This window comes from Cydia strobilella, chromosome 22 (assembly GCF_947568885.1).
Source record: "Cydia strobilella chromosome 22, ilCydStro3.1, whole genome shotgun sequence".
Classification (NCBI taxonomy): Eukaryota; Metazoa; Arthropoda; class Insecta; order Lepidoptera; family Tortricidae; genus Cydia; species Cydia strobilella.
Window position 1 is genome coordinate 754,359 of NC_086062.1, and position 27,942 is coordinate 782,300.

At 35.6% G+C, this 27,942-nt stretch overlaps 1 protein-coding gene across 4 annotated transcripts in view; it reads left to right on the plus strand.

Moving 5' to 3' along the window:
- Positions 1–27,942, plus strand: part of LOC134751577 (zinc finger protein rotund-like) — a 243,087-nt gene that overhangs the window by 165,895 nt on the left and 49,250 nt on the right. Inside the window, exons 1-2 of one of the 4 annotated variants that reach the window (XM_063687053.1) lie at positions 23,173–24,292; positions 26,081–26,656. The exons of the other annotated variants lie outside the window; for them this stretch is intronic. Coding sequence (XP_063543123.1) covers positions 26,249–26,656 — 408 coding nt within the window. The 5' untranslated portion in view covers positions 23,173–24,292; positions 26,081–26,248. Of the gene's footprint in view, positions 1–23,172; positions 24,293–26,080; positions 26,657–27,942 lie in introns of those variants that run through there. 4 annotated transcript variants of the gene reach the window in all.

A 27,942-nucleotide genomic window follows, 5' to 3' on the forward strand; every position in this document is an offset into this window, starting at 1 on the left:
ACTCTCTAGTAGGTAAAAAATGCACATAAATTACTCGCGTTCAAAATTGTTACGTACCATTATAATATTTATTTATTTATATAAAATAAACTATTGGTTATTTTACAGAAAAAACTTTGGTAGGTACCTTACCTGTAAGTATCATTTTTATGCGTAAATTAAATTTGCTGTATCCTTGTACAGTCGCTATCAGATATATCGGAGAGTCCAAAGTGTTCACATATATCTGAACACGCACTCGAACGCCTTGACAATACCTTCAAATGTTTTTTTCGTAAATATGCAATCCGAATCATAACCTCATGTATAACTTTCGTACTCAAATCGGATCCAAATTGGACAGCGTGTGAGCGATCTAACACATCACTACCTTATAAATAAATAAATAAATATTATAGGACATTCTTACACAGATTGACTAAATCCCACGGTAAGCCCAAGGAGGCTTGTGTTATGGGTACTCAGACAACGATATATATATTATTGGCCGGTACTGTACCTCTTAACGCTGTTTTAATATGTTTTGTATTATAATTCTCAGTTTCACGCAAAATAGGCGCCAGTCGTCGAGTTGCGGAAAATCGCCCGAACTACAATACAATACAATACAATAATTCTCAGTTATAGTAGAAGGATAAATATATCCAAAGAGGATATATTAAGGTAGAGCGGTACTGTCATAGTAAATTTTGTAACCCCAGTAAATTCACTGCCATCTATCGACACACCTTAAGACTAAAAATGAAGATTTATAAAAATACAATAAAATGTATTTGAATATGGGTAGATGGTTTTTTTTATTTGCATTAATTATTTTTATGATTTTGACCCATGTTCTTTCACTGATATGCTTTAAAATTGGTAAATAACGAACGGACCGTCAACGCCATCTATACGACAGTAGGCCAAAGCTAGTAGCGCCGTCTGAACGAGAATCAAATTTTCTTGATTTACGAGGCACGTTTTTACCTTAGACTGTATCCACCTATTACGGAGTTATATCTATCTTTGATATATCGAACTCTCTAGTAGGTAAAAAATGCACATAAATTACTCGCGTTCAAAATTGTTACGTACCATTATAATATTTATTTATTTATATAAAATAAACTATTGGTTATTTTACAGAAAAAACTTTGGTAGGTACCTTACCTGTAAGTATCATTTTTATGCGTAAATTAAATTTGCTGTATCCTTGTACAGTCGCTATCAGATATATCGGAGAGTCCAAAGTGTTCACATATATCTGAACACGCACTCGAACGCCTTGACAATACCTTCAAATGTTTTTTTCGTAAATATGCAATCCGAATCATAACCTCATGTATAACTTTCGTACTCAAATCGGATCCAAATTGGACAGCGTGTGAGCGATCTAACACATCACTACCTTATAAATAAATAAATAAATATTATAGGACATTCTTACACAGATTGACTAAATCCCACGGTAAGCCCAAGGAGGCTTGTGTTATGGGTACTCAGACAACGATATATATAATACATAAATACTTAAATACATAGAAAACACCCATGACTCAGGAACAAATATCTGTGCTCATCACACAAATAAATGCCCTTACCGGGATTCGAACCCAGGACCATCGGCTTCACAGGCAGGGTCACTACACTCACTACCCACTAGGCCAGACCGGTCGTCCATAGGAACCTAGCAACAGCGTTTCGTCAGTTTAATTCTAAGTAATAAAATAATCAATTTAATGATTTGATAGGTACCTGTTTGCCAACTTTATTTCAAAAAGGACGTATATTCTAAAACAAACAACGTCAGTTACGATGTTTATAAAGTGTTTGTCAGTAGTGCGAGTAAAGTGAAGGCGTCAATCATACGGTGCAAAAAAGTGGTCATTACATGTGAAGTCATAATGTGCCTAATATTTTAATCTGCCAATCAGCGAGTAACTAGCCAAATCCACTTGAAAACTTATTACATCTCAATCAATAGAAGCATGTGGCGGATTACCTTTGTATTAAATTTGATTATTAAGGCCGTTCCATCGGTTTGCCGCTGTCACTGTCACATTTCGTAAGAAAGAACGGGAAAGATCATGCGCGCCAAGTGTCAATTTTGATCAAATTTTGTCGATTTTTATTTATTTTAGAAACGTTACCTTACAACATCGAAAATCGAAAGCTATGAAATTACTATTTAAGGTAAGATTGTTTTTTCTTCTTTTTTTGTTTATAGTATCACATAATAAATAACCGAGTAAAGTTGGATTAAAAGTCTGAGTTAGAGGTTACTTTGGGTATTAATTGTATCGAGCGAAGTGTCATAATTCGTGTATCGAAAGCTATGATATTAAAGTTAATATAGCCAAAACCTACATATATTTTTTTCACGTCTACGTATAAATTGAATTTTAGTACCGTAAAATGGGGTGAATAGGTTTCGCGGGGAGAGTTGGGTTATGAATGGGGAGAGAAGGTTTGAAAGGGGGGTGAGATGAGTTTTTAAGTCTACTGCTACAAAAATAATGTATTCCAATTTAAAGTGGAGCTATAGTAATACTCATAATAAAAAAAATCGATCCAACAATCTTCCAAAATTACCGTTGTATGAAAACCCATCTCACCCCAATTACGAGGGACTACGGGGTGAGGTGGTTTTTCCTGTTTATCGTCAAAGTTATGAAATGGAACTCATCATGTCAGCCGATAGACGTCCACTGCTGGACATAGGCCTCCCCCAAGGCTCGCCACTCCGACCGATCCTGTGCCGCTCGCAAACACCGAATTCCCGCGACCTTCACCAGGTCGTCGCGTTCAAATGGAACTACCCAAAATAAAATAAAAAATAAAATACAAACGTCCAGAACACTTATTATATACACCATTCAGTTTGCATATGTAAAAATAAAATGTTATCGAGGTTTGAATGTCAGTTTTGCTCCTACTCACCCCACTTACGGTATTGAAAAAGTTGAACCGGGTGTCATCATCATCGTTCAATTTAAGAGCTGTGGGCTCTTGTCGGTGCAGCGTGATGAAGTTGTCTTCACCTGGGTCGATCCGAAGCCCCGGGTGTAGGTGAAGAAAATTGAAAAATTAATTGCCATAATACTAAGCGGCCTATATATTTTATTTCTGTTAATATTAATACACAGTATTGTAGATTACGAAATATATTTTTTATGTTATTAATTTTACATTTCTTACAAACAATTATATAATTACATGAGGTAACTATTATTCAAACCCGCTCGTTATCGCTTTCGGTGCAAAAGTGCCCATAATGCTTCCGGCATTACCCCGCTGGATGGCTATGGACATCCTCTGCACCAGAAACGATTAATAGTATATATTATTTCACAGAAATTAATAATATATATATTGCCAGTCTATCAAGCGGCACTTCTGGTAAAGGGGAAAAATAAGTAAAAAATTAATTATTCTTTGAAGTTTTATAGAAAACAAATAAAAGTAAAGACATGCGATTCTAACACCCACCAATTTCGAGTGTTGACTTACCACTGCCATATTTTCGTCAAGAAATCATAATGAGGATACGACTTAATAGTAATTTAATGTCACAACACAATATTATAGTCCGTGGTGTACATTTAATTATTTGGCATATGATGATGATGGAATTTTCTGTTGCGTAGTTGCTCCTTTTGACTTTGACTCACAGATTGATTTAGAAAGGGGAGCCATCCGAATTTTTGATGTAAAATTTTGACTTAACGTGGGGTGGCCACTCGAAATCTGTAAAAAATAAAGTTTTGCTATGTGATCAAGTTTGGTATTGTTTTCGTGTAACTCAAGGATGCTCAATTTATTTCTAATATTTAATTTATACGGTTTCATTTTTTTTAATAAATAAAAATATTTATTAAAACACAGTCATTACATTTAACTCATTCACAATAAAATCCAAGTACGGTTTCATATAAATATTTTATAAAACAAATCTATTTTATTTTTTACGGAATAAATGCTCATATTTTTCTTATTTTAATAAGCACACAAAAAAAAATCATGAACCATGCCCTGCTCCCGTAGGTCAAAATTTTGCATCAAAAATGCGATTGGCTCCCCTGTCTAAATTAATATGCGAGTTAAAAGGAGCAACTGTGCAAATGGAAATTCCATCATCACTATCATCATCATTTGCCGTAAATCGCACTTTTTTGTCTTGTGCACTACGGACTATTAGAAGTAAATCTAGCTGTAGAATAAGATTGGTAAATAATTTTTTCACCACACCACAGAATAACTAATAGTACTAGCGAGTAAAATTAGTAAAAATTTGTAATGTTTTACAGTTAGTATTTTTCTAGTCGAACAAGCTTGCTCGGATGTCAATATTAGCAGGAGGAGTTAAATAACAACTTTGCCCCCTTGTGAAACAAATAATTTTTAATGCTTTCAGAAATTGTGTAAATAAATTTATTTGAGAGCACCAAAGAAAATCTTAAACTACAGGAAGCGGACTTAATACAAAATACAAAATAACTGTTTAATATCCAGATAAGTAGTTAAGTAAAATTTAAGCCATGTCCACATTAGTGTCGTCAGATCGATAAATGAATTACCGAAGGGACGGATGTCATGCAAGTGTTGAGCACATGTGGAGCAATCTTAAACCGTATTCGTATGACTATGACTAATCAGGCATTGTGATATAACATTTGATCTTGAGCACATGTCAGGGTGAAGTTTATTTTAGAGTTGGGACCTGAATGGTCACGTATTGGTTTCGGAGGAATTTCCTATCGCGAACAGTTCTACTGGAATTAGCGAGAGTAAGGGTGAACCCTGCCAGCTGTATACACTCGTCGAGAGCCTCTCGCCGAGTCTCGGTCTCGGCACCGCTCTGGCATCGGAAAAGGTCGAGACAAGACGACTAAGGGCCATTTAACCGCGTGGGCGGCTAACCGCGCGGCTAGCCACTTTTCCTTGTGATCGTACGCACTTAACCGCCACAAAATTTCAACCGCGGCGGTTGAATGAAGAGCTGCGGCCCGCTTCGCGGCTGACGAATTGGTTGTTTTATTTTACGCCTATTGATTGTATTCATAACGATACTAATTACTTAGAAAGTCCCGGAAAAAAATGTTATCGCAAGGCAGTCGTCACTTTATGACTTTGTTCTACCAAGTTTAGGTATTTATACTTACTTACTTACTCCGTTGGCTCAGCGACCCAAAATGAAACTTGGCCTCCGACACAAGATAGCGCCACTTTTCTCGATCCTGTGCGACCTCTCGCACTCTCGCTCTTAGGTGTTTATACTCTGCCTATTTCGATCAGTGCATATAATACCTATACATATAGATATATACTATGCTTGAATAAAATTTTAAATTTCTTAGCAATTTTTAACTAGAAATAACAGTTCAGGATGGGACATGGCCACCAAATTACCTTTTCCACATTAGCGTGATCCCATACATTTTCTCAACATTATACACACAAAAAACTAATCTTTCAAAATCTTCCCATCGATCCTCAAAGCGTATCGCCGTACCCTCAGATTAAAAAAAATCACGAAACACCTGTTCTCTTACACCCCCAATTTTCAAAATGGCATCTACTAGTTCAAATATCCGTCGCTTAGGCCCCTTTTTTCAAATGAGGGTGTTGCGCCTACGCACCCGTTGCTAGGCAACGGCCATTTTGGGCGCAAGATGGCGGACCATCTGTCAAAATTTACATTTCACGTTAATTATACATGCGGGTATGTTTTAATTATAATTATACCTACGTATGTGAGGTGGATACTGGATATGTTATTGCGCAGTTTGTGTCAGTATTTTTTATACAACGACGGTGGAAAACAAGTGTATGGTATAAGTCCACTTGATGGCAAGCGGCTATTACTTATTTTTAGGCTTGGTCGTCAGACACCAGAAAACTAGTAAAAGAAATTTCTGGCGACTTACGAGCTGGCGCATTTTTTGCGCAGAAGCTCAGCCTCACTGTGCAGAGGGGGAACGCGGCCAGTGTCCTGGGAACAATGCCTTAGGCTAATGTAGGTTTAGATTTTGTTTAATCTCTGTTTTGTGATAATAAATATGTGATTTTAGGCTTTGGATATTTCTTATAAAAATATTTTTGAGACCAGCAACTTAACAAATTTAAATCTAATTTTACTTTGACAAAAATTCTTATTGAAAAGTTGTCACAAAATAAATAGTGAATTGAATAGGTATAATGAATTCATGAAGTTTCACGGTGTGAAAAAATAAGTTTGTTGAAGAAAAAACAGGTTAAACAGGAAACCAAACTATTTTATTGATCTTTGTCTAGCCTAGAAAAATCATCATTGAGATCTTATATTAGTTAAAACCTAGATTTTCTATGACAAAGTTTATTTAACACGCAACGTTTTGTGCATGCCTAGAAAATTGATATTAGAAATAGCTCAGTTTTTTTTTTATGGCGCTGCCATTTGATTTTTTTTTTTTCATTTACGTCGTTCCATGTTTAATGCATAGACTTTTTGGTATTATTTTCAGTTTAAGTCATATATACTAGCTATAAATCTAGTGATGTGCCGTCAGAGTGCCAAAAAATTTCGGAAACTTCTTTTATTTTTGTATGGGGATCGAAATTTTCCGTTTCCAAAATGAAATTTCCTTAATTTTCTATAAATTTTTACCTAAGATTACCGAAAGCTTTTCCATTTTTTTTCAACTTTTCGCAAAATTGTACATCTGTAGTCAAATCAAACCAAAATATCACAACAATAAATTACAAGTAGCCTCAACATGTGTGTGTGTGATGTGTGATGTTCATGTGATCTCGTACAATTGTTGAGGTCAACCACAAAAACGGTAGCCATTTTTAGAAAAATGCAAATCCGAACAACGACCTAACCCAACGAAAACAAAAAATGTTACGCGTGCTAACGGGGAGAAAAAGTATTTGCAAAAACAAGACATTGTACTTTTTGTTCATCTTTTTGCCCCTTAAAAAAAGGAATTTTCGGCCTTACGACGGAACCCGTTATGAGTTTTTGTACCCAGGGAATGTGGAGTCATTGAGGGGTTTTTATTTCGTTTATTTGGATTGTTTTTAGATTTGATTGAATTTTTATTGGGGGTGAAGATCATCTTGTAAATGTGTAAATCATAAGTTCATTCATAAGTTTACTGGTTCAGCGACCCAAATGTATCGACCTACTATGGCTACAGCCCCATGGGTACTACCGATAATGTGGGCACACCTTCAAAACCGCCATATTAAAGCAGTAAGTATTACAAATAGACTGATATAATTAATTTATCAAATGCTAATATCCATAGAATTATTCGCCTACATATACAAATAATCATGCATCATCTGTAGCTTTTACCGTGTTATCTTAGTACTTATGTTTTTGATTTCTTGTCCAGGAATTTTTGACCCTTAACGGAAAGAACCCCGTTAGAAGTTTTTGCTTCTACTGATACTGGGATCTGGATAAGTTTTTTTTGTTTTTTTATTTATTTGATTACGTGAGATAAGATTGAATGGAGAAATTTGTATTGGTTCCTTCACATACGCACCAATTTTTTTTATGTTGGTACATATTCGCTTCATGCGGGCCTAGTAGGTACCCACTAGTACGTTAATAATTTATTTATTTATTATTTATTTAAACTTTATTGCACAAAATACAAAAAAAAATATTACGAATGGTGGACTTAATGCCTAACAGTTTACTTACTAGTTTCGTGTGTTTTTTTTTTAAGTTAGTAATCTCAAGTAGTAGTATTGGTTTTGTTTGTTTTCATAATCTTGTTCCTACAAATACAGCGTTTAGTAAGCTTTATATATATTTTTGAATATGTACTTTACTAACGTGAAACGTGAATCACGTTTTTAACATTTATTGAAACAAAAAAGTTCTGTTAAACAGAAAATGTATTAACTACTGCTGATTTATTATTCTGATTTAATTTTTATTTATTGTATTTACATAAATCACAATTAAATTAATTTTTTTCCTTCTAAATCACAACCTTTATATAGAAATCAACCCCAAACCAAATTCGCATCTCTGTAAAAACTGTAAACACCAAAAAACTTTCCAAAAGCAAGTGAAATTTCAAAAAAATCCCAGAAAAACCACCCCTAACATACAACATTCACTTGCGATTCGACTTTTTTCTAAAATCGTGCGCAAGTCTACGCCGGCGCACGAGGCAGGTAAAAACGGCGCAGGTAGAAAAAATGTTTGGTGGATGCGATGAAAAAATGGCTTTGTGCGACCCTTGCTGCGCCTACGCTTGTCTAGGATTTGTAGTTTTGATACTTGGGATGAGAAACATTTAAATTTTCAGTGATTTATATGAGGATTTGGAAAGAGGTATGCGAGGAGTATGTTAGTTATGTTATACAGAATTAGAGGATAGGTTTTTTGTTTGTCGAATTAGTTATGTACTTAATTGTAAATATAGGTTACCTGCAGGGAGATTAGTTGTTTGTGAGTCTTATACTTAAAGATTTGGTATTTAAGAAGTTTTATTACAGAGTTTTCATTTTAATATCAATATTAATTTAATATTAATTTCAGAATGAGTTAAAATATTTAAGAATAGATATGTAAGCGTTCTAAACCATGTATTGATTTACCTATTCGTGTTTTTTTTTAAAATAACATAGAAACTCTTACAAACTCAAGATAGTCAAGATGCTAGACATGTAAAGGACATCCCTTTCTTCCTTGGTCACTACTCACTATAAAGTACTTAATGCTATAGGTATTATACTATCCGCAAAACAAACTGACGGCCGGTGTCGTAAAAGTTCTCTTTCACACTTGCCTATGCAATCACTATTGGCGTTATTAATAAACGCTTATCAAGTCTAACAAGCCCTTGATAATAGTTTGTTCTTATCTGTCATTTTGACATTCGTGTTTCTTAGAAAGATACAAAATTTAACAGGGGTTTGCTAAATTTAATAAATCATTATCATCATCATCCTGTCCAGGCCGGTTTCGGCCTCGGCGACTGGGTTTTTTCTGGCTAGTGAGAGCGACGATCGTGAGCTCAGGTGGCTGACGTAGCCTATTTTTGCAGTAAATGTACGACCACACTCACCGCAGGTCAGCACCCCTCCGACAAAATTAGTTTATGACCGCAGGTGGTCGGGCCTTTAACTCGTCACGATTCGCGTCGAGTTCGACTCTCCTCTGCACTTCAAAGGCTGCTAAGGGTGCTAAATTTAATAAATAAGAGGGTATGCAAGCCCCCCTGGTCTTCAGTTGGATTTGCGTGTCTTCAGCAAGTATCAAGTCTGTTGCAGCGCGCGGGGGTGCGCCCGCCCGCACTCCTGCGCACACACACACACGCGCACGAGATTTATCGCCAACAATGTGGCGACTTGCGAGATTTTAGACCCTTCGCATAGCTGTGCTGTGCCCTTATGCTGCGATGTTTAAACCCTGTTGCTAGTAGATAACTAATTTGTTGTAATGTGTAGGTACCTGAACTACCTGATAGCTTCAACCGTCTGTTTGATTTACTTAGGCTCAATTTTACAAAAAAACCGGCCAAGTGCGAGTCGGACTCGCGCACCGAGGGTTCCGTACTTTTTAGTATTTGTTGTTATAGCGGCAACAGAAATACATCAACTGTGAAAATTTCAAGTGTCTAGCTATCACGGTTCATGAGATACAGCCTGGTGACAGACAGACAGACGGACAGACGGACAGCGGAGTCTTAGTAATAGGGTCCCGTTTTTACCCTTTGGGTACGGAACCCTAAAAATAAGAATGTGTCCTGTAATTTTAGACACTACAAGGAAATAGAAGTTGATAGGCTAGACTCTCTTGGATTTTACACCATTTGATAGCTGTGCTCTTTTGCCAATTGCCATGTTTTTAGAAAACTGCGTCACTAGACTTATATTGACCGGGATATAGACCGTGATTACCTTTTGTATTATTTGTGAGCTCCCGATATTCACACTCACTCACTAGCTCTGACACTTTTAACTCCCTGTTTGATTAATTCGACCAAAGATATATGTAACTCCGTATAAGTAAAGTCTAAGTAAAAAACGTGCCTCGGAAAATCATTCTCGAATAGATGGCGCCATACATTTAGCCTATACTCATGTAGATGGCGTTTGATATTGACAAATTAAACACATATCAGTGAAAGAACATGGGTCAAATTCATATGGCGTTCTAAAAAAAAATTTTTTTTTAATATTTATCGGATTAAAGAATAAACTGTTGGGGTGTCTCAGGTTTTCAGTAACACCGTGTAGAAGGTACTGCCCCTAAGCCTGCCCATCATCGAGACGATTTTCTTTCGCATAACCGCGTGAAAATCGTCTGTATGGACCTCGGCGAACGAGCGATGCGAAATTTCGATTCCTATATGAGAAGGGTCCGAATTTTTTTCAAGTGAAAATTTCCTCAGTTGTGGAAACTTACCGTAAGTACGTCAGTATTAAAAGTATTAAAAATATCGACATGTTTTTAAATGCTAAGTATGTAGTCGTCTTCCTTGTTACTAAAAACACGTATGTGTATAAAACCTCCCATACAAACACGACTTATCATATCACAGCATTGTATAACTTGAATCACACCCAATAGCAGTGGCAAGCGTTACATTAACATTATATATAATGTAATGTCGGTAACGAGTCGTACGGAGCGATTTGAGTGAAGCGGTACACGAATTGAGGAATTTTTACTCGTAGTTCTAGTACTTAAAGGGTCGGCAACGCGCATGTAATATATCTGGTGTTGCAGGCGTTCATAGGCTACGGTGACTGCTTACCATCAGGCGGGCCGTATGCTTGATTGCCACCGACGCGGTATAAAAAAATACTTAATGCACGGCGCGATGTAAGTACGCTTCTAACCACCTATTCAAACGTACTGACACCAGAATGACATTGAAATGATGTCATTCAGTTACCTTACATAGCATATATTGCATGCCATTATGTGCCGGAATCAAAACATAAGGTACTCAACTTGTATCGATTCATAACCTGTATTCTCGCAAATAAATGTAATGGGTGAAGAACCTAGACATTAATGTGTAAATTAATAAACATAACTGTAGAACGACTCATAAATCATAATGCCATACGAATAAATAAATAATGTAATTCTATTTATATTTCAACGCGCGTGTAACTCCCCTAGAGTTGCGATCACCCATACGCTGCGGTGATCGCTTAACATCAGGCGTACCGCACGCTTGTTTGCCACCGATATCGTTTATAAAATATGTTAGATAACGTATTCTCCGATTAGTGAGCGTGCATTATTAATCGAGAGGCGCAGACAAACTTGTTTCGCGACCACACGAAAATAATAGCAATGTATGCTGGTGATGATGATGATTCCATGAAAATACTAATAAATAACGTATTCCAACTTTGTGAGCGTACAGCATCAATCGAGAGGCACAGACAAACTCTTCGCGACCACACGAAATTAGTGGCATATATTGATTCTGGTGATGATGATTATGATTCCATGAAAATACTAATAAATAACTCATCTCCACTTTGTGAGCATACATCATCAATGGAGGCACAGACTATTTTCGCGACCACACGAAAGTATATTGATAGGTACTGGTGATGATAATGATAATTCCATGAAAATACTTTAAATACCACTAGACCAAAGATAGATATAACTCCGTAATAGATGGATACAGTCTAAGGAAAAAACATGCCTCGAAAATCAAGAAAATTTGATTCTCGTTCAGAGGGCGCTACTAGTTTTGGCCTACAGTCGTATAGATGGCGTTGACGGTTTCGTTTGTTATTTAACAATTTTAACGCATATCAGTGAAAGAACATGGGTCAAAATCAACAAAATAATTAATGCAAATAAAAAAAATCATTTATCTATATTTAAATACATTTTATCGTATTTTTACAAATCTTCAATTTTAGTTTTAAAGTGTGTCGACAGATGGCAGTGAATTTACTGAGGTTACAAAATTTACTATGACAGTACCGCTCTAGTATAAGTTACTCTATGACTAGACTTATATTGACCGGGATATAGACCGTGATTACCTTTTGTATTATTTATGAGCTCCCGATATTTCGGCGCAAGAATGAGGGTAGACCGAGCGCTGTCTACACAACTTTGACACCCACCCGCTATCTTCAGTCACCCGTGAACATGATGCATGTAACTGCGTCGAAATATCGGGAGCTCATAAATAATACAAAAGGTAATCACGGTCTATATCCCGGTCAATATAAGTCTAGTGAAACTAACCGTGAATCATTCAAAACTCTAATACTTTAAACACCGTGTCCCCGACTTGTGATCGGGCAGTATCAATCGAGAGGCACAGACAAACTCGTTTCGCGGCCACACGAAAGTCACGGTCATTGCCTAATAGCGCGCATGCGTATTAGCGACCAACTAAATAACTAATACTCCGGCGCATACCTACCTATATGACATTAAAGCTATCCAAGGGGACTCTACGTGTTGGTTCTATATCCCCACGCATATCAAAAGACCGGGATTTATAGGCCAGTTAAATCTATGGAGATACATAATAATGATTTACGTGTTGGTTCTATGTATATCCCCACGCAAGCCTATCAAAAGACCGGGATTTATTAGGCCTGTGAAATCTAAGGAGATACATAATAATTCACCCTGTATACATCCCACAGTTGGGCGCAGGCCTCCTCCCATGCGCGAGAGGGCTTGGGCTAGTCCCCATGCCCCATGCTAGCCCAATGCGAATATGTATTATACACATTATAAAGAGTGTATAAGGGAGAGGTAGAAACGGGAGTTGGAAGGGGCAGACCTTGGCGGACTTTCTCTGATCAGATCGGGGAAATCCTGAAGAACCGCCAGGTCAAGAGCACCCTAAACCGGCGAGCGTGTATGAGGAATGTTATGAGTGAAGGAAGCGTCTCTCGAACGAAGCGTGGTCTCCGGGAAATAGGCGTGATTATATGTATGTATGTATGTATAAATGCGAAAGGTAAGATGTTTCGCTATTTGTTGTTCAATCATGCATAAACTGTTTCACACCTAAACCCCATTTACCCTTTCACGAGTCAGGGAATCCCATTCTTGAATCCATTAATTGAGGACAAATAGGTCTACTTTGTCAGGGACGTGACACTTAAATCAGCTACCTTAATAAGTTAAATATATTAATGACGGGTCACTCACGTATTTTAAGTCGAAAAACGCTCGACATGTTTCACTCCGTACCGAGGAGTGTCATCAGGAGCTTGCGTTGACGATGACGGACCGGCGCACTGTTATTAATATATTTTAATAAACTATATATAACGACTGCCCTGAACCACTGCAGATCATTCGCCTAGGTAAATACGTCGAAAACAAAGTCCGCCCAATAAAGGCAACCTTCGCATCAAAGGCTACAGTGAAAAACATACTCCGAAATAAAAATAAAGCACATGATGTTAGAATATACTCAGACCAAACGCCCTACCAGAGAGAATTTCTAAAAAGTGTAAAAGAAGAATTTCAAGCTCGTACATCCAATGGTGAGACAAATTTATACATCAAATATGTAAAGGGCATACCAAAAATTTTATCTTCACAGCCAAAACCAACGGACAAATAACGAGGACGGAGACTCCGCCTGTGTATCTATGAAGGTGCTCAACTTTACAAGTTACCAAAAGATATCAAGGAATTGAAATCCATAACAGCTTCAAAAAAAAAAAAAAAAAAACTTAAAATTCTATGTACCTAATAAATAATGTAATAATTATATGAGCTAGTGCATGTATATTTGTTAAGCAAATAGTATGCACATAATACCTATGTATTATATGACTATATTATAGTCAATTAAATTGTTCATTCATATAAAAAAGTTATTTTTAAGTAGGGTAAATATTTTGAAAACATATATTATCCGTATAAAAAAAAAAAAAAAAAAAAACCGCACGTAAATTAATATTTAATATAATATATATTGCACAAAACAACCAAATTTTATACTGTATATATTAAAACTGCTAAATATTAACAATTAATACTAAACATACTAATACAAACTATATTATTAAACAACATACCAAAATAAACATAAATAACAATATACTGTAACTATAAATGCAAAAACACTTTATTTAATTATTTTTTATTGCATAAAATTACATACATATAAATAATATACATCAATAAAAAAAACTATGTAAGAACTATATATATATATATATATATATAATAAAAACTATACAAAAAAAAACCCTATTATATTATTTCTAACAAATACTATATAATTAATACTATCTGACCTGCGTTATTATAATTAAACCAATTGCCTTCTCCATGCTAACTGCTTCGTAGCTTGCCGACATTCGTTAGGCAACGAGTTCCCTTTGACCCGCTGTCGGACGCATGATTGGTAAACCAGCATAACGTGACTCACAATTTCTAATGACCGCGCTTAATCATAAGTCACACTTATACTGGATAGCGTAAACTCGCATGCGCTTGGTAAGCGTTGGGAATGCACCATATGGTTAGTAACCTTTTTCTATTTCTACCCACTTTGTAACCAAACGAATCTTTGTAATGATTATTTATAATGAATATTTATGTCACATTGTCTGCACGCTAGTCCTAAGATATACTTATTATAATTTTTTGTATTCTCAAGTAAGCGAATTTTGTAAATTCTTTTTGAGAATAAAGTTCTTCTTAAACCATAATATGTCTATCTCTCACGGAAGTTTTGTTATTAAAAATACCTTAATAAGCGTTGAATTTAAAGCTAAGTTGTCAAATATTATCATGCCAACTATCGACTTCTTCACATTATCAGAAGTCAAATTTCAATCGAGGGTAAATGTAAGCGAAAACAAATAGCGCAAGTTGAAAAATCGAATATCGTGTGTTGTGTGTCGATCCGGGGACATCCCTAGTGCGCAAAACGTTCAAGTTAATAAACAAGACCAAGTGCGGGTAGTTCGAAAAATTCGCGCGCTTAGAAGATGTTGATGTCAACTTTTAGCCAGTCTTCTCCGAGACCACGGGGACAACGCCGTCCTCGAAACGTCGGAGGTGAATTTAAAACTTATTTTACGCGATTAAGTCCCATCGTTGTGAATAATGAGTAAAAATCGTGAAAGTTTAAATAAGTGTTTATCAGAAGTGTTAAAAAATAGCGTCATGTACCTATCTGACACTTTTCTGGAATTCTTTTTTTAATTTTTTATTTATTTAATAAAATAAAATAAAATACAGGAAAAAAATACAGAAAATAAAAATACAGAAAATAAAAATACAGTAAATAAAAATACAGAGTATTCTTACTATAATCATAGCCCCGCAAAACTCAATAAAGAGTTTGACTATCTAGAGCTATGTGTAACCTACCATAGTCTAGGTCATTCTGTTATCAGCTACCTATAAAGTCGCATTTTTATCTAGATTCTTAGGCTTTAGTGAATTTGCCTCAGCACTTGCTCTGTAAGTCTGCAGGCAATAGACGTGACAAGTATTTCTTGAACTTAGCTACCTTTTGATTTTGAAACTACGTCCAACTCTAAATCCCATAAATATATACATTTCTACATAAATTAAGTAGGTACCTAAGTAAGGTTTATGAATCATCTAAATATAAGCTGTAATAGCCGCTTTATTATCAGATTATCACATACACAGTACGGCTAGTTGCACCGTTCAAAAGATACAACACAAAGCTATACAAGCGATTGGGTTCTTCACAAACTATTCTCTAGCTTAGTTCTAAAAGCCAGCTTAACTTGCTTTTTAGCACAACAAAACATCCCAATTTAGCCCAATATTCCAACCTTTTAAGGAAGCTTCAAATAGATCGTATCGTGTAATAAGACGGCCAAACTAATAATGTATGGGAAGCAAAAACTAAGTACAAGTGAATCATACCGCCAAGGCCAGCAAGTACTGGACACACAATTGATTGTTGTTAGTTCTTATTGTCTTTGAAATATGGTTGATTCTTAGTCAATGGTACTGGTCAAATCAGTGGCCGTGGTAAGGTGTTATTTTAAGGGCGTAATTAAAGTTATTACGACTGGCAATGATAAAATTTGACCATTTGTCATTTTTGAGATTGATAAAGTAATTTGTGAAGACAAAGAACGAGTTAAAACGCTAATGATTTTTAAGACGTGTAAAGAATTGAGGTAAATTAATAAATATGGGGAAAATAATCTTACACACAGAAATAATATGGGAATTCATATTTCTGATTTTACTATAGGTAGATTTTAACTATGGTCCATATTCTTAAGGGTCTGTCAACACCCAATGTCCTGGAAATTGGTGTTACTTAAGCAGTTTTTTGAAGCAAAATGTTTATATTCATTATATTTCAAAGACCGTGGCCGAACTCGATACATAATTGAACGAAATCGGTTCGATAGAAAATAATTGCAAAGATTGGTCTTAAAATCACCATTAAACGGTTCTAGATATCTTTATTTCTTTTCTTTGACTTGTAGGTCTGCAATTAAAATCACAATTACAAAACATTCATACCTAAACCGCTAACGAGTAACATTACATAAATAATCCACATTTTTTTATTTCAATGAGACAGTGTAATCTCATTTACTCCGATTCAAAAAGACGGTGTGCGCATTTTATGTATTGACAGCCTCTTTTTTTAACAGGTCTTTTAAATCTACTAGGTTGCATCTTGTATATTGGCTAGAAATTACTCTCAATGTAGTTCGCTAGTAGTAACATAAGCGAGAGAGGCGTTTTAAGTAACATCTAATCAAGTTTAGATTATTTAAATTTGAATTCCACTTCAGAAGACTCAACAATGACCATCCTAATTGATAGAATTTTTATTTTCCTTGGTTTTATTCACCACGATATGATTTACTTCTTTTATGTCACAGTAGATAATAACAACGAAATTGCATTGACTCTAAATGAAGCAAAATGCTGTTGTAGCACAAAAACATGTCAGATCAAACAAATCTTTGATAAGGACACAATTCGATTCTGATTCCGAAATCTTATACTCAGACGTAGTAAAAATGTTAAAAAATACAATTTTGGACAAAAAGGTATATCTGAAAGCTTTATTGCACAATGCATCTGACAATGAAGTAGATCGAAGCAATAAAACTGCAGACAGATGGACAATCGGTGATATGTAGAAGAAATAAGGTGGGTTTTAGGGTTCCGTGACAATGAGGGGCGTAATGCTTTTTTTAAGTTTTTGTTATAAAAAGTGCCCTGAATTTGTAACGATGGGCATGTGCCCTAACATGTCTTCAGGTGACTTTTACCTAAGGCTCCTATAAACCACATCGATTTTTGTTACGAGTACGAAACGCAGGAGTATATTTTAAATTTTGGCTGTAGATAGCAATTATGAATAAATACGCTAGGTGGGTATTTATTTTATTCAGAATTTTCTTAACATAATGGCTGGGTAGACTGCAACTACAAACAATTGTAAAGTATTGAACTTAATTAAATTTTAATTGTAAACCGGCGTCGTAGTCGTACGCAATGAAAGCTTGGCAAAAAAAGTTATTTTTTATAAAAGTATGAGAAATGCCACTTCATCGACGACAAATAATTCATATCTATGTATCTATTAAGTACGGCTGGTAGCCCCAAAATTAAAATTAACAAGAGTTACTACTACATAAATCATAAATCATTTATATGTATATATGTACGTATCATATATTGTATGGCAATCTTAGCTTTCGTGCTATTCCATTTGCTCTAAAATCTAAATCATCCTACTACAACCAATATTTCCGTTTAAAAACGAACCCTAAAAAACTGCATTACTACATCGTGGGAGACTTTTTTTTGTAAATAAAACTTCTCTTTTTACTCCAAAAGGGGAGGTTTTTTCTTTGTAGTAGCTCAGGTGGCTCGCATGAATAGCACAGATTTTAGCCATAAAATATGGCACGGGATCGATCTTTACAATTTTATGAAATAAATTGCGTCACTTGAAATCATTATGGCGGTTGGTGGAAGTGGAAACTGCCATGACTTGTTCTTTATGATTTATATGATTTTTTGTGGCAATCATTAAAGTGATTAGGACTAAAATTCGGCTTTGTATGAAGTTAATCCTCGGTAAAAAACATACTAAATTATAATATACTAAAATATTTATAGCCAAAAATAAAAAGCCTATAATATCAAGAATTACTTAAGAAACACTGGGCTTGAGAAAGCTCCATTAAGTAAACACACAACTTATTCAAGAAATAATAAAATCACTATCAACGTTACATAAGATTATGAATATTAAACACATCGCGAGTACTTTGAAACACTAGTATGTTTCGAAGAATAAACACAAACTTAAATTAAAGACAGTGCAAAGGCATAATTTAAACCTGATCTCCGAACATCTGCACTGCATTAAGCATCTTTTGTTAAAGTTAAAAATCTTTAAAACTATGGTCGGCGCCGCGGGATCACTAATTCTAATAAATTCCAAAACTACGGGAAACGCACATTTTTCGTATACGCCATAGCAAAATTCTCTAAAGCCCCTAATCACAAAATGATTGCTATAAACTCCGAAAATGCCAAGCAAAAGTCAATCTTAACTGAAAGGCAAAGGAATTTAAATGGGATAACTAATTATGGCACTTTAAGTATTAAGATTTAAGGGATGCTTGTCAAGATGTTGCTGTAGATAGTACAGAGCCAAACGAAACAATTCAGTTTATGGACAATGAAAAAGAAACTCTAGTGCGCAGCAATTAGGTGGAAGATAGGTTGATTCTGCGAAGTGATATAGGACGGAATGAAGATAAGGGATGCTGGCAGGTAGAGAAATTTGAACATTTTGAGGGATGAAAAAAAATAAGGGTCTATGATACAAAAGATGGTGTCGGCGTCATGCTGGGAACCGATGCGGCGGATGCAGTTTTAGATTCTACTCAAGATTTCAGAAATGACGAGACACTTAATTAGATATGACCACTTGCATTGATTTTTGAAAAGATATAACGTATCTTTAACGTTGACTCATAAAGTTGAAGCTTATATATTGACCGCAGACAGGTATAAAAAAGGGTAAAGAAAAAAATACGTACCCAAGAAACCCATTAACATAATCATTATTTATTTCATAATATCAGTCTTAAGTAGCTATTAGGTACATTTAGTTACTTAATGAACTGAAAACATTATCCAGTTTTTTTTCTAAAAAAATTATAATCAGTCAAAATTTAATAAAAACATCTGCATAAAACAACATATTCTGAATAAATACTGGCCGAAAAGATCTTCATCGGAACACATTGCCACAATAAGCCTAAAAAAATACACACAACACTTTCAACTTTATAGCTAGTAACTAAAGTATAATTTTGAGTGTTTATAAAATGGAAATTAAGAAAAAAACAGGCGCCCACATCTTCCGGCAGGAAAAGGAACATATTTGATTATAATAAACATTAGGTTGATTCAAAATAAAAAATAAACCAGGTGCATAGACAAGAAGCTTTGTTTTTTAGAGCCCATACTATTGTTTGGTTAGTAATAAAAGTTGTATGAAAACCCCTTTATGAATGCAAAAAATGAGTTTTTTGACCACCCATGTTTTTTGAGCGGTAGCTAAAAGAGTTTTTGTTGTCCTGTAAAAAAGTGTAATTTTAAAAGTGAAAGTGTGACTTTTTGTTTTCTAAGAAAAGAGTTATAAAATTATGTCGGCTTCCTTATGCTCTGTTTTATGTTTTATTAGGGGTAACTATAATAATAAAACATAATAATAATAGGTCCTGTAAAATTGTACAAGCAGAAACCTTATTAAAAAAAATTGACAAATGCGAGTCGGACTCGCCCACCGAGGGTTACGTACTTTTTAGTATTTGTTGTTATAGCGGCCACAGAAAATCTCAAAAAATGATCTGTGAAAATTTTAACTGTCTAGCTATCGTTCATGAGATACAGCCTGGTGACAGACAGACGGACAGACAGACGGACGGATAGAGGAGTAGTAGGTAGTAGTAGGGTCCCCCGTTTTTATCCTTTGTCTACGGAACCCTAAAAATATCAATTATACAACGTTTTTAAAATGAATTGGTACCTATACTAAAGCTGTAGGTAGTAGGTTTGAACTCCCGCTAGGTCCAATGAGTTTCTCGTATAGTATGTTCTTTGGAACTTATGTAAGTAATTTGATATTTATCTGTTACTTTTCGGAAAAATATTGTAATGTAATATGCATAAATTCCAAGGTCTGGGTAAGTCCCCAATCCATATTGACTTAAGATAAGGTCTTCCTATAGCCCAAGCTCAGTTGTATACACGGTGGCTAAAAAAAATTTGGCTGTTTCATACATTTTGGCTGGTCTATTTTCTATGGGAGAGTACATTTTTTTTGCGCTATTACGTGGTTAGTCCCATAGTAAAAGTTAGTATAATCCCAAAACTTCCCTGGCAACGGGAAAGCACTTATTTTTTAGCCACCTATAAGAGGATGACTGTGCCCAGCAATGGACAGGCCCGGATTTAGAGACCAACGGCCCATAGGCAATTGGTATGGCACTTAAGAATTTAGGGAAGCCCGCATCTCCATTTCAAAACCATTGCTAGGGTCCCTAGGCCCAGTCCTTGTGGGCCTAGGAGAAAATCTGGCAGTGGAGCGTAAAATACGTATGGATGGGTTAGACTACCTAAGTATTCAGTTTAGGCTATACTTAGACCTTAACTCCTAAAGTATGAATCTGATATGGACCTGTTTTTAACTACCAGTCTTAAACTAAAAATAAAACAGCAAACTAATTACAAACGGTAATAAACATGACTTCACCGGCGAAAAACCTAAACATTTTCAAGAGACAATTTGAAAAATCGTCTTACTCTGTAGAACCAGTCCCGAATCCGGTTCAGAACATTTGCGTGATGGATCACCGGCCACTCGCACGCTCCTCCCCTCCTACTACTTCACCCCCTCTAGCCAACTTACACGACCATATTACCATTTACGCTATCCACCGATGCCTTTGCAGGAAGAAAGTTGACATCACGCGCTGAAAACCAGCGATGATGGAGGTGCACGGATTTTAACCGTTCAGGGAAATTTTAAATTATGATTATAGTGACGAGCTATAGATCGTGTAGATCAAAATGGCGGACTCCCAAAATACAGGTTTTGTGATGATGGAACACGTAGGAAATTAGTTGCACACGTCAGTTGCTAGCTCATGTAATAACGATTTGTTGCTTTGGTTTTATCTTTTGAGCCGACGAGCAAGATGTGTCTGTAGATTATTGAGGACCTTTGAATTAATGCTATGTATCTACTTTCGTATTTTAAGACCTCTAACAAATTTAAAAAAAAATGTCATTCATATTTTTTTTAATGATATAATCAAGTCCCTTAGTACAACACCTGTGGGAACACTTGATCATGCACAATTTGAATAAAAATAATGAATTATACTTGATAAAACATTCTTATCGAACATCCGACTTCCGTCCCTAAGCAGGTGAATTGGCATCAAAAAAACCTTTTCATTCAATTGTTGTCAAACCCTTGCACAGAGTAAAAAACGTCAACATGTTTTAAACGAGTAAAAAATCATAGCTTCAAGGACATTTCTTATTCAATTTTGGACGCAACCCTAATTTTAGAAAACAAAAGTGTCTAAAAAGTTTTTACAGCAAAAAGTTATTGCAAACAAGTGTTTGCATTAGCTTCTTGTTTTTCAAACAATGAACAAATGGAATTAGTTATAGGAAAAAATAATAAAAACGAAAACCGGACTTTTTTTACCAAGTTGTGCTTTTCGGTAAAATCGAAAGTTTATTATAAAACTTTATTACTAGTGCAATAAAAAGGTCGCTATCTTCTCCTTTTGTATCTTGTCTTTACTGATTAACCGATTTGTATGAGACTACAGTCGGTGTATTAGAAGTTCATTTTATTACTCCTTGTCAATAGTATTGTTTCAATGGAATACTCCGAATATTGTTTCGAGTGTGGAATGAAACGGTATTAATTATTATTATTCGGTTCTTAAATTCCGTCGTGTCGTAAGTTTAAAGTCGTGGTCATTTGCAAATCAGTGCTTACTATTTTGGTTGTTTAAGTAGTAACTATTTATATAGTTTCTTATAAATATTGTTTAATGTAAATAGGAGGTATTCTTATAAAACTATCCACTTTATGTACTTAAATATAAAAGTGTATTTAAAAATTCTCAGATATTCCTTAAAAAAAAAACCATTAATTTTGTTTTTTTGGGCTCTCATTATTGAATACAATCTCGATTGTACATAGATTTTTGTCCTTTCTCTCGTTCTTTTTATTTTCTATTAATCAGAACTATTAAAACACTACCTTTATCTTTATACTTTTCAATATAAAAATTATTATTATACCTAGTTATTATACTTATTATGTAACAAAAAGTATCTCAAAATAAAATATGCCGATACTAAATCCCCTTTTTAGGGCTTTAATCTCCGATGTCCGCGTATTCCTGACCACGGTCACTGGTTGAACATCTGCCGGCTCCCTCCATACAAACATTCATACCTACATACAAACATACAATGAACATCGATCGTGTGTCACTGCCCTTATTAGCTTCTATTGCGGGCTTAATGATATCTATGAATATTTAAATTGGTTTATTTGTATTGGTATTAAAATTATCATGGTCTTTATTGTATGTTTCGGGTTTTGTATTTTTTTTTCTTGTTGAAGTATGGACTTAGTAATTTTATGAAAGTAATATAGTTACGCAGGCAATTCGTAAAATAATTAAGCGTACAAAAGTGAATAGAAATTAATTAGATTAGGTTTTATAACAAAATATTATTGATATAATTAAATCATAAAAAATACTATTATTGGCTGATCAGACTAAACTGACAAAAGCTTAGTAAATTTCTGTGTTTTTTTAACTATGCATCGAAGGGGTGTCCCTTAATTTTAATTTTTTAATGCCTAAATTCTTACATTATGGCGTTAATAGACTTAGATAAATATTTAATAAAGTTGTACGCCTTAAGCTAATTTTCATATTACGGGTAGGTTGTTAATTGTTTTCTTTCTGAGTGAATATGTCTGCAGTTTTTTTGTACTTTGCAAAAAAAACATGTTTTATAATTTAAGTGAGTGACAATGTTTTCCACGCAAAATGCATTGGTTTTTTTTTAATTATTGAGCAACTATGGATACTGGGTAAGAAACCAGTATTTTTTGTGATTCGTCGTCGATATTGGTTCGATCTCCAAAGCTCGGGCGATTTCACTTGCAAATTCCCGACACCGGTTCCCTTGCATACAATTAGACTCCCTCATTTGCGCCGTGGACACCCCGCTTTAATCAATAACTTCTTTTTCGCGGCCTTCGCCTTTTTTCTCGGCGCGATGCCCCTCGCGCACCTCGATATGTGTCAATCGGCGTTTATTCACCAATTTACGATTTCGCAAAAAGCACCGCAAAAAAGCCAAAAGCTCGGCCAAAAAATCGTCTACCACGCATCTCGTATCTTGTAGCCATTTTAATTATTATTTAATACCGGGGGACGAGCACGTGGCGTGCACCCTGTCTCGTTTCCTCTTGTGCCTCGCGCCCCGCCGGCGTCGCGCCGTCCTTCTTCCACTGGGCCCACTTACACACATAAAAATGGTGAATAATAAAAAATGTGTACACATTTTTTTCGCTTAAACCGCGGCGTCGCTGTGTGCGTGCGGCTTGCGAGCGATCGGGACAGCGCTAGCGCGGCGAGCGGCGCCGCCGATCCCCACTCCATTTTTTTTAAGCTCGCGTCTTTCGTTGTTAGCGTCCGTGTGATTTTTTTCATTTTATGTGTTAGTGTACCCCTCGCGCGGTAGTTCACTTTTTCTACTATAGATCTGAATTTCAGTCTCGTTTTTGCCGCGCTGGTCTGAGGCGGCGAGTTGCATTCGTCAGTGCTGGCCTGCATCAAGCAAGCAAGCTCGGAGCACATGTCCTAAGCACACGCGAATCCCTGAGTGCGAGAGGGACGCCCTCACCACATGTGGTCTCCACAACTATACACCTATAGCACACTAAAATATTGAGCACAAAAAATCTGGTAATTTTGATCCTAGTAACGACGCCGCATTCATAATTGTGCCGCAGGGTCAAGAGCACGGCACGTTTTTTCGGCCGGCATTTTTTTTTCCGAATTTTATTTTTAATGTTTTTCGTGTTTTTGAGAATTTTTGGCGACGAAGCCTTGGACTGCCTTGCCGTGTTGTGACATAGTGTTTACCTTTATTATGTGATATAAAATAAGTGACATTTAGATAGGAACAAACTGTGATTTTAAAATGGTGATAATTGGTGTATGAAGACTTGGACAGTGACAGGTATGGATTTTTTCTTTTTTAATTAAGGGGGTGGACTCCTTGCCGGCTCCCCCTGGGAGGGTAAGAGGGTAACTTTACGTAAGATCCCTCGTTCGCAGACGACCTTGGATGCCCGACTATAAATACGGAAATATTTTTGGACAGTGTGCCGTGATGTTATTTTTAAATTAACTTTTATTGCAGAAGCTTAACGATCGCGAGGAATATTGTTTTGTTTATGTTTAGATTAGTATTCATTATTTTTATAAAAATTATCAAGGAATCCACTCCCATAAAAAATATAAATATTTTTTTGTCTGAAATGTTGTCTTTTTCAAATGTATCTTAAAGTGACCATAGAGAATTAGTTTTTTTACGCAATTCGCGCCATGGCAAAAGTTTTTACCACCTAACCTTGTATTGCACGGTCCACTAGCTATGAAATATCGTAAGCCAGTTATGAAGTGTCACCAACCGGCACAAAAAGTGCGTGGAACACAGTTTTTTAACAAAAAATGCTCTTGACACGACTACGAATATTTGAAAAAATGCCCTAATTTAAAGAATTATTAGGTACTTGTTGTATTGGTCTGTTAAAGTTTTTATAATATGGAATATAAATATAAAAATTGATTATTTAACTTGAATTTATATTATTTTACATAAATATAACAATAATTAAATGGTAACCCTAACTTAATCTAAGAAAAATACATAAAGAAAATAATTAAATGGAAATGGAACACAAAAATTAAAATATTTTATTAATAGTTACCATTACGTAAATTAGTAATTTTTCGACAAAAAAAAATATATTTTTAAATCGGCTTTATTTTTTTTACTCCAATAAAACCTTAAAATAAATAATCCAAATTTTTTTAGTCCTTAAAGATAAACAGATAACCTGTTATAAAATCTATCAATAATTCAATAAAATCATCATCATCAAAACTGTCATCTCTTTAAACTCCGTCAAAGCTTGTCCAGAGTTAGATAGGTAAGTTCGGATAGTTAACAAAAACCTAATTACTGGCCGAACCACTTCCTTGCCCCGAACGAGTATTATGATTACGAATCTTGAAGTCGATCAACCGTGGGGCCCTATACAAACTTTAATTCAACAACTCCTCCATCCACCCCTATACCTACAGCCGTAAGAACCATATTTGCGTGAGTATTGGTAGCGTCAACGGCAAAATGTTCTTGTTCTTTGTACGCGCAATTATATCTTTGACAGCCGTGTATGCCGGTCTCTACACGTACACTTGCCGGCACAAGTGTAATTAGACGTACTACCGAATTGTTCAAATGGGCTTAATCTTTTTTTATTTATTTTACATTCAGAATGTGTAATTTAACTTCTATGACACTAGAAGGTTTGAAAAAGGTTGTTAGGATCTGCTAATTATTTATCAATTAGTCAAATCCTAATTGTAATAAAATCGGACTTGTGAAGAGAACTAATTAAAATTTCAGATATGGTGGGTTTAAAAGCAGATGAGATAAAAATCGTTGTTGATTGTAAGCGCGCCTGTACGCCGCATGATTATCGAAGCCTTATTCGATGCGGCATGTGGGCTAGGGGCTAGATCATTGACACAGCCTACACGCCGGCTCTCGTCACCTGCTTGCCACACAAAAAAAAACACCGGCTTTTTTCACTCGTCAAATCTAGTTTTAAATGACCGAGCTTAAAGAGCAATTGATAAATTCATGTCCGATTGTACAATGATGTTGATACTTGATAGAAGACAAAATTTCAGACTTGGCAATAAGCATTCTTTAAATTTTGATTTATTGTTCTTCCAGCCAATTCTCAACGGAGGATCTCGAAATATTCCATGACACCCAAAACAAAGCGTAGAATACGAAGACAGATACCGTATATTTTTGTAAGATAGTGCCAAATAACCACTCGATCGAACGATCGAAACGATATTATACTTTATATTTAGATAGACATTTTAAATTGCCAAGATGATGGAAGGAAGGACAATAGACTACAGGCCGGACGGGGGCGGTCTGGACTACCACAACTCACCTCTGATGGCCGAGATACCAATCGACAACTACTCCCACATACACAGGAGCATAGAACACCTAAGGTCCATAGGGGTCCCTCCGCCCTTAGACCACCACCGCCATCTCGCCACCAACCTCACAGACTTGAGGCGATACGAACACCCCGACGAAATGCCTGAAATCAAGCCGTCCGTATTAAGACTATCCGAATTTAAAAGTGGTTTGCAAGACATAAGGATACACAACGATCAGGAGAACGAGGTGCAACGACAGATGACGCCGCACGACGACGGGCCCAAAGGATACAGCGCGCCCTCTACCCCCCTTTCCGAAAACGGCGGACATAGCATCCAGGAGGAAAAGGTTAGAGTTTTTGCTTTAATAACGATTGGATCAGCATCCTTGAAGGCTTCGGAAGTCTTCAACGTTACCTGTCGTCATGACGCCTGGTAATATTCGGTGGTTTAACACATTGTTCGAGGATCATTATACAGAATCACGATGCACGAGTTTGTTCCGCGTAGCGATTAATCTCGAGATGATTCTTACGCTCATCAAATTAAGCTTTAATTTGAGTTATCATGCCGTTGGCGGTTTGATCTCTCGACTTTATCTGCCTAATTTTGTTTCCACGCTAAGTCGTATACGGATTTTCAACTAAATCAACATGAATATTATCTTTAGCTCTGTATCTTAATTGAATATAATTATTTATTCTGACAAGAGTGCCTTAAACATGCGCAGGGGCAGTTTAATGTGTTCTTGTTGGAGAGCTCTTAAATAAATAAATTCTTCAATACGTATTTGGGTTTCTAAGTACGCCTATTCAATAAAGTGTTTGCGTAGCAATTCTTGACACTTCCCTGTTCATGCGGTAAATTTTTAATAGCGTCTCTCATACTCTTTTAATTCTACTGCCATTTTTACATAGATTTATTTCCTTTAAACTCCAAAAAGCCGTGACGCGAATCTTATTAGCATAAGTTCGTAAAAGTATTTATTTCTATTTAAAGTGGTTTCGAGTGTCCAATTGGGAGTTACTCTGATACGCCATTTTTCTTACTATCCAACGTTTCCTATAAGTCTTACTACCTTATTAAGGGTAATATGTCTTCCTCCTAATTATAAATCAAAGTTTAATAAATTGGTCGTTCATTTTTATGTACCTACATTACCTACAAATTATGGATTACTTAATCGTGTTTAATAAATTATTCATCAACGCTTGATTTGAAGCGGATTTTTTCATTACGACTTACAAGTACTTCAAATTCAGTGATTCCATTGATTTTATTGATTTCCTTGTCATCTTATACAACAAATTGCCACAGCCACGCCTACAATTGTCATTATGGAAATGAATACCACGTTACCACATTTTCCTCGTGTATTATCTACTAGTCCACTTTACACACTGGACTTCATTATTTTCTTTATATGTACCTACTTGGATTGATAGAATGATTTATCTTCAATCAATTACTTTGCTTAGTAAACATGTATTGTTTCGTCAACTCCTAATGCTACTTCTTCATTAGCTCCAAAATCATCGTCACCACGAAGCAAATCATCCTAATTGTTTAATTCGACAATTGTCGGAATGAAAGCCTTAGAGTGACGGCAGTCATTACTGTCTGATGAGTACGGAT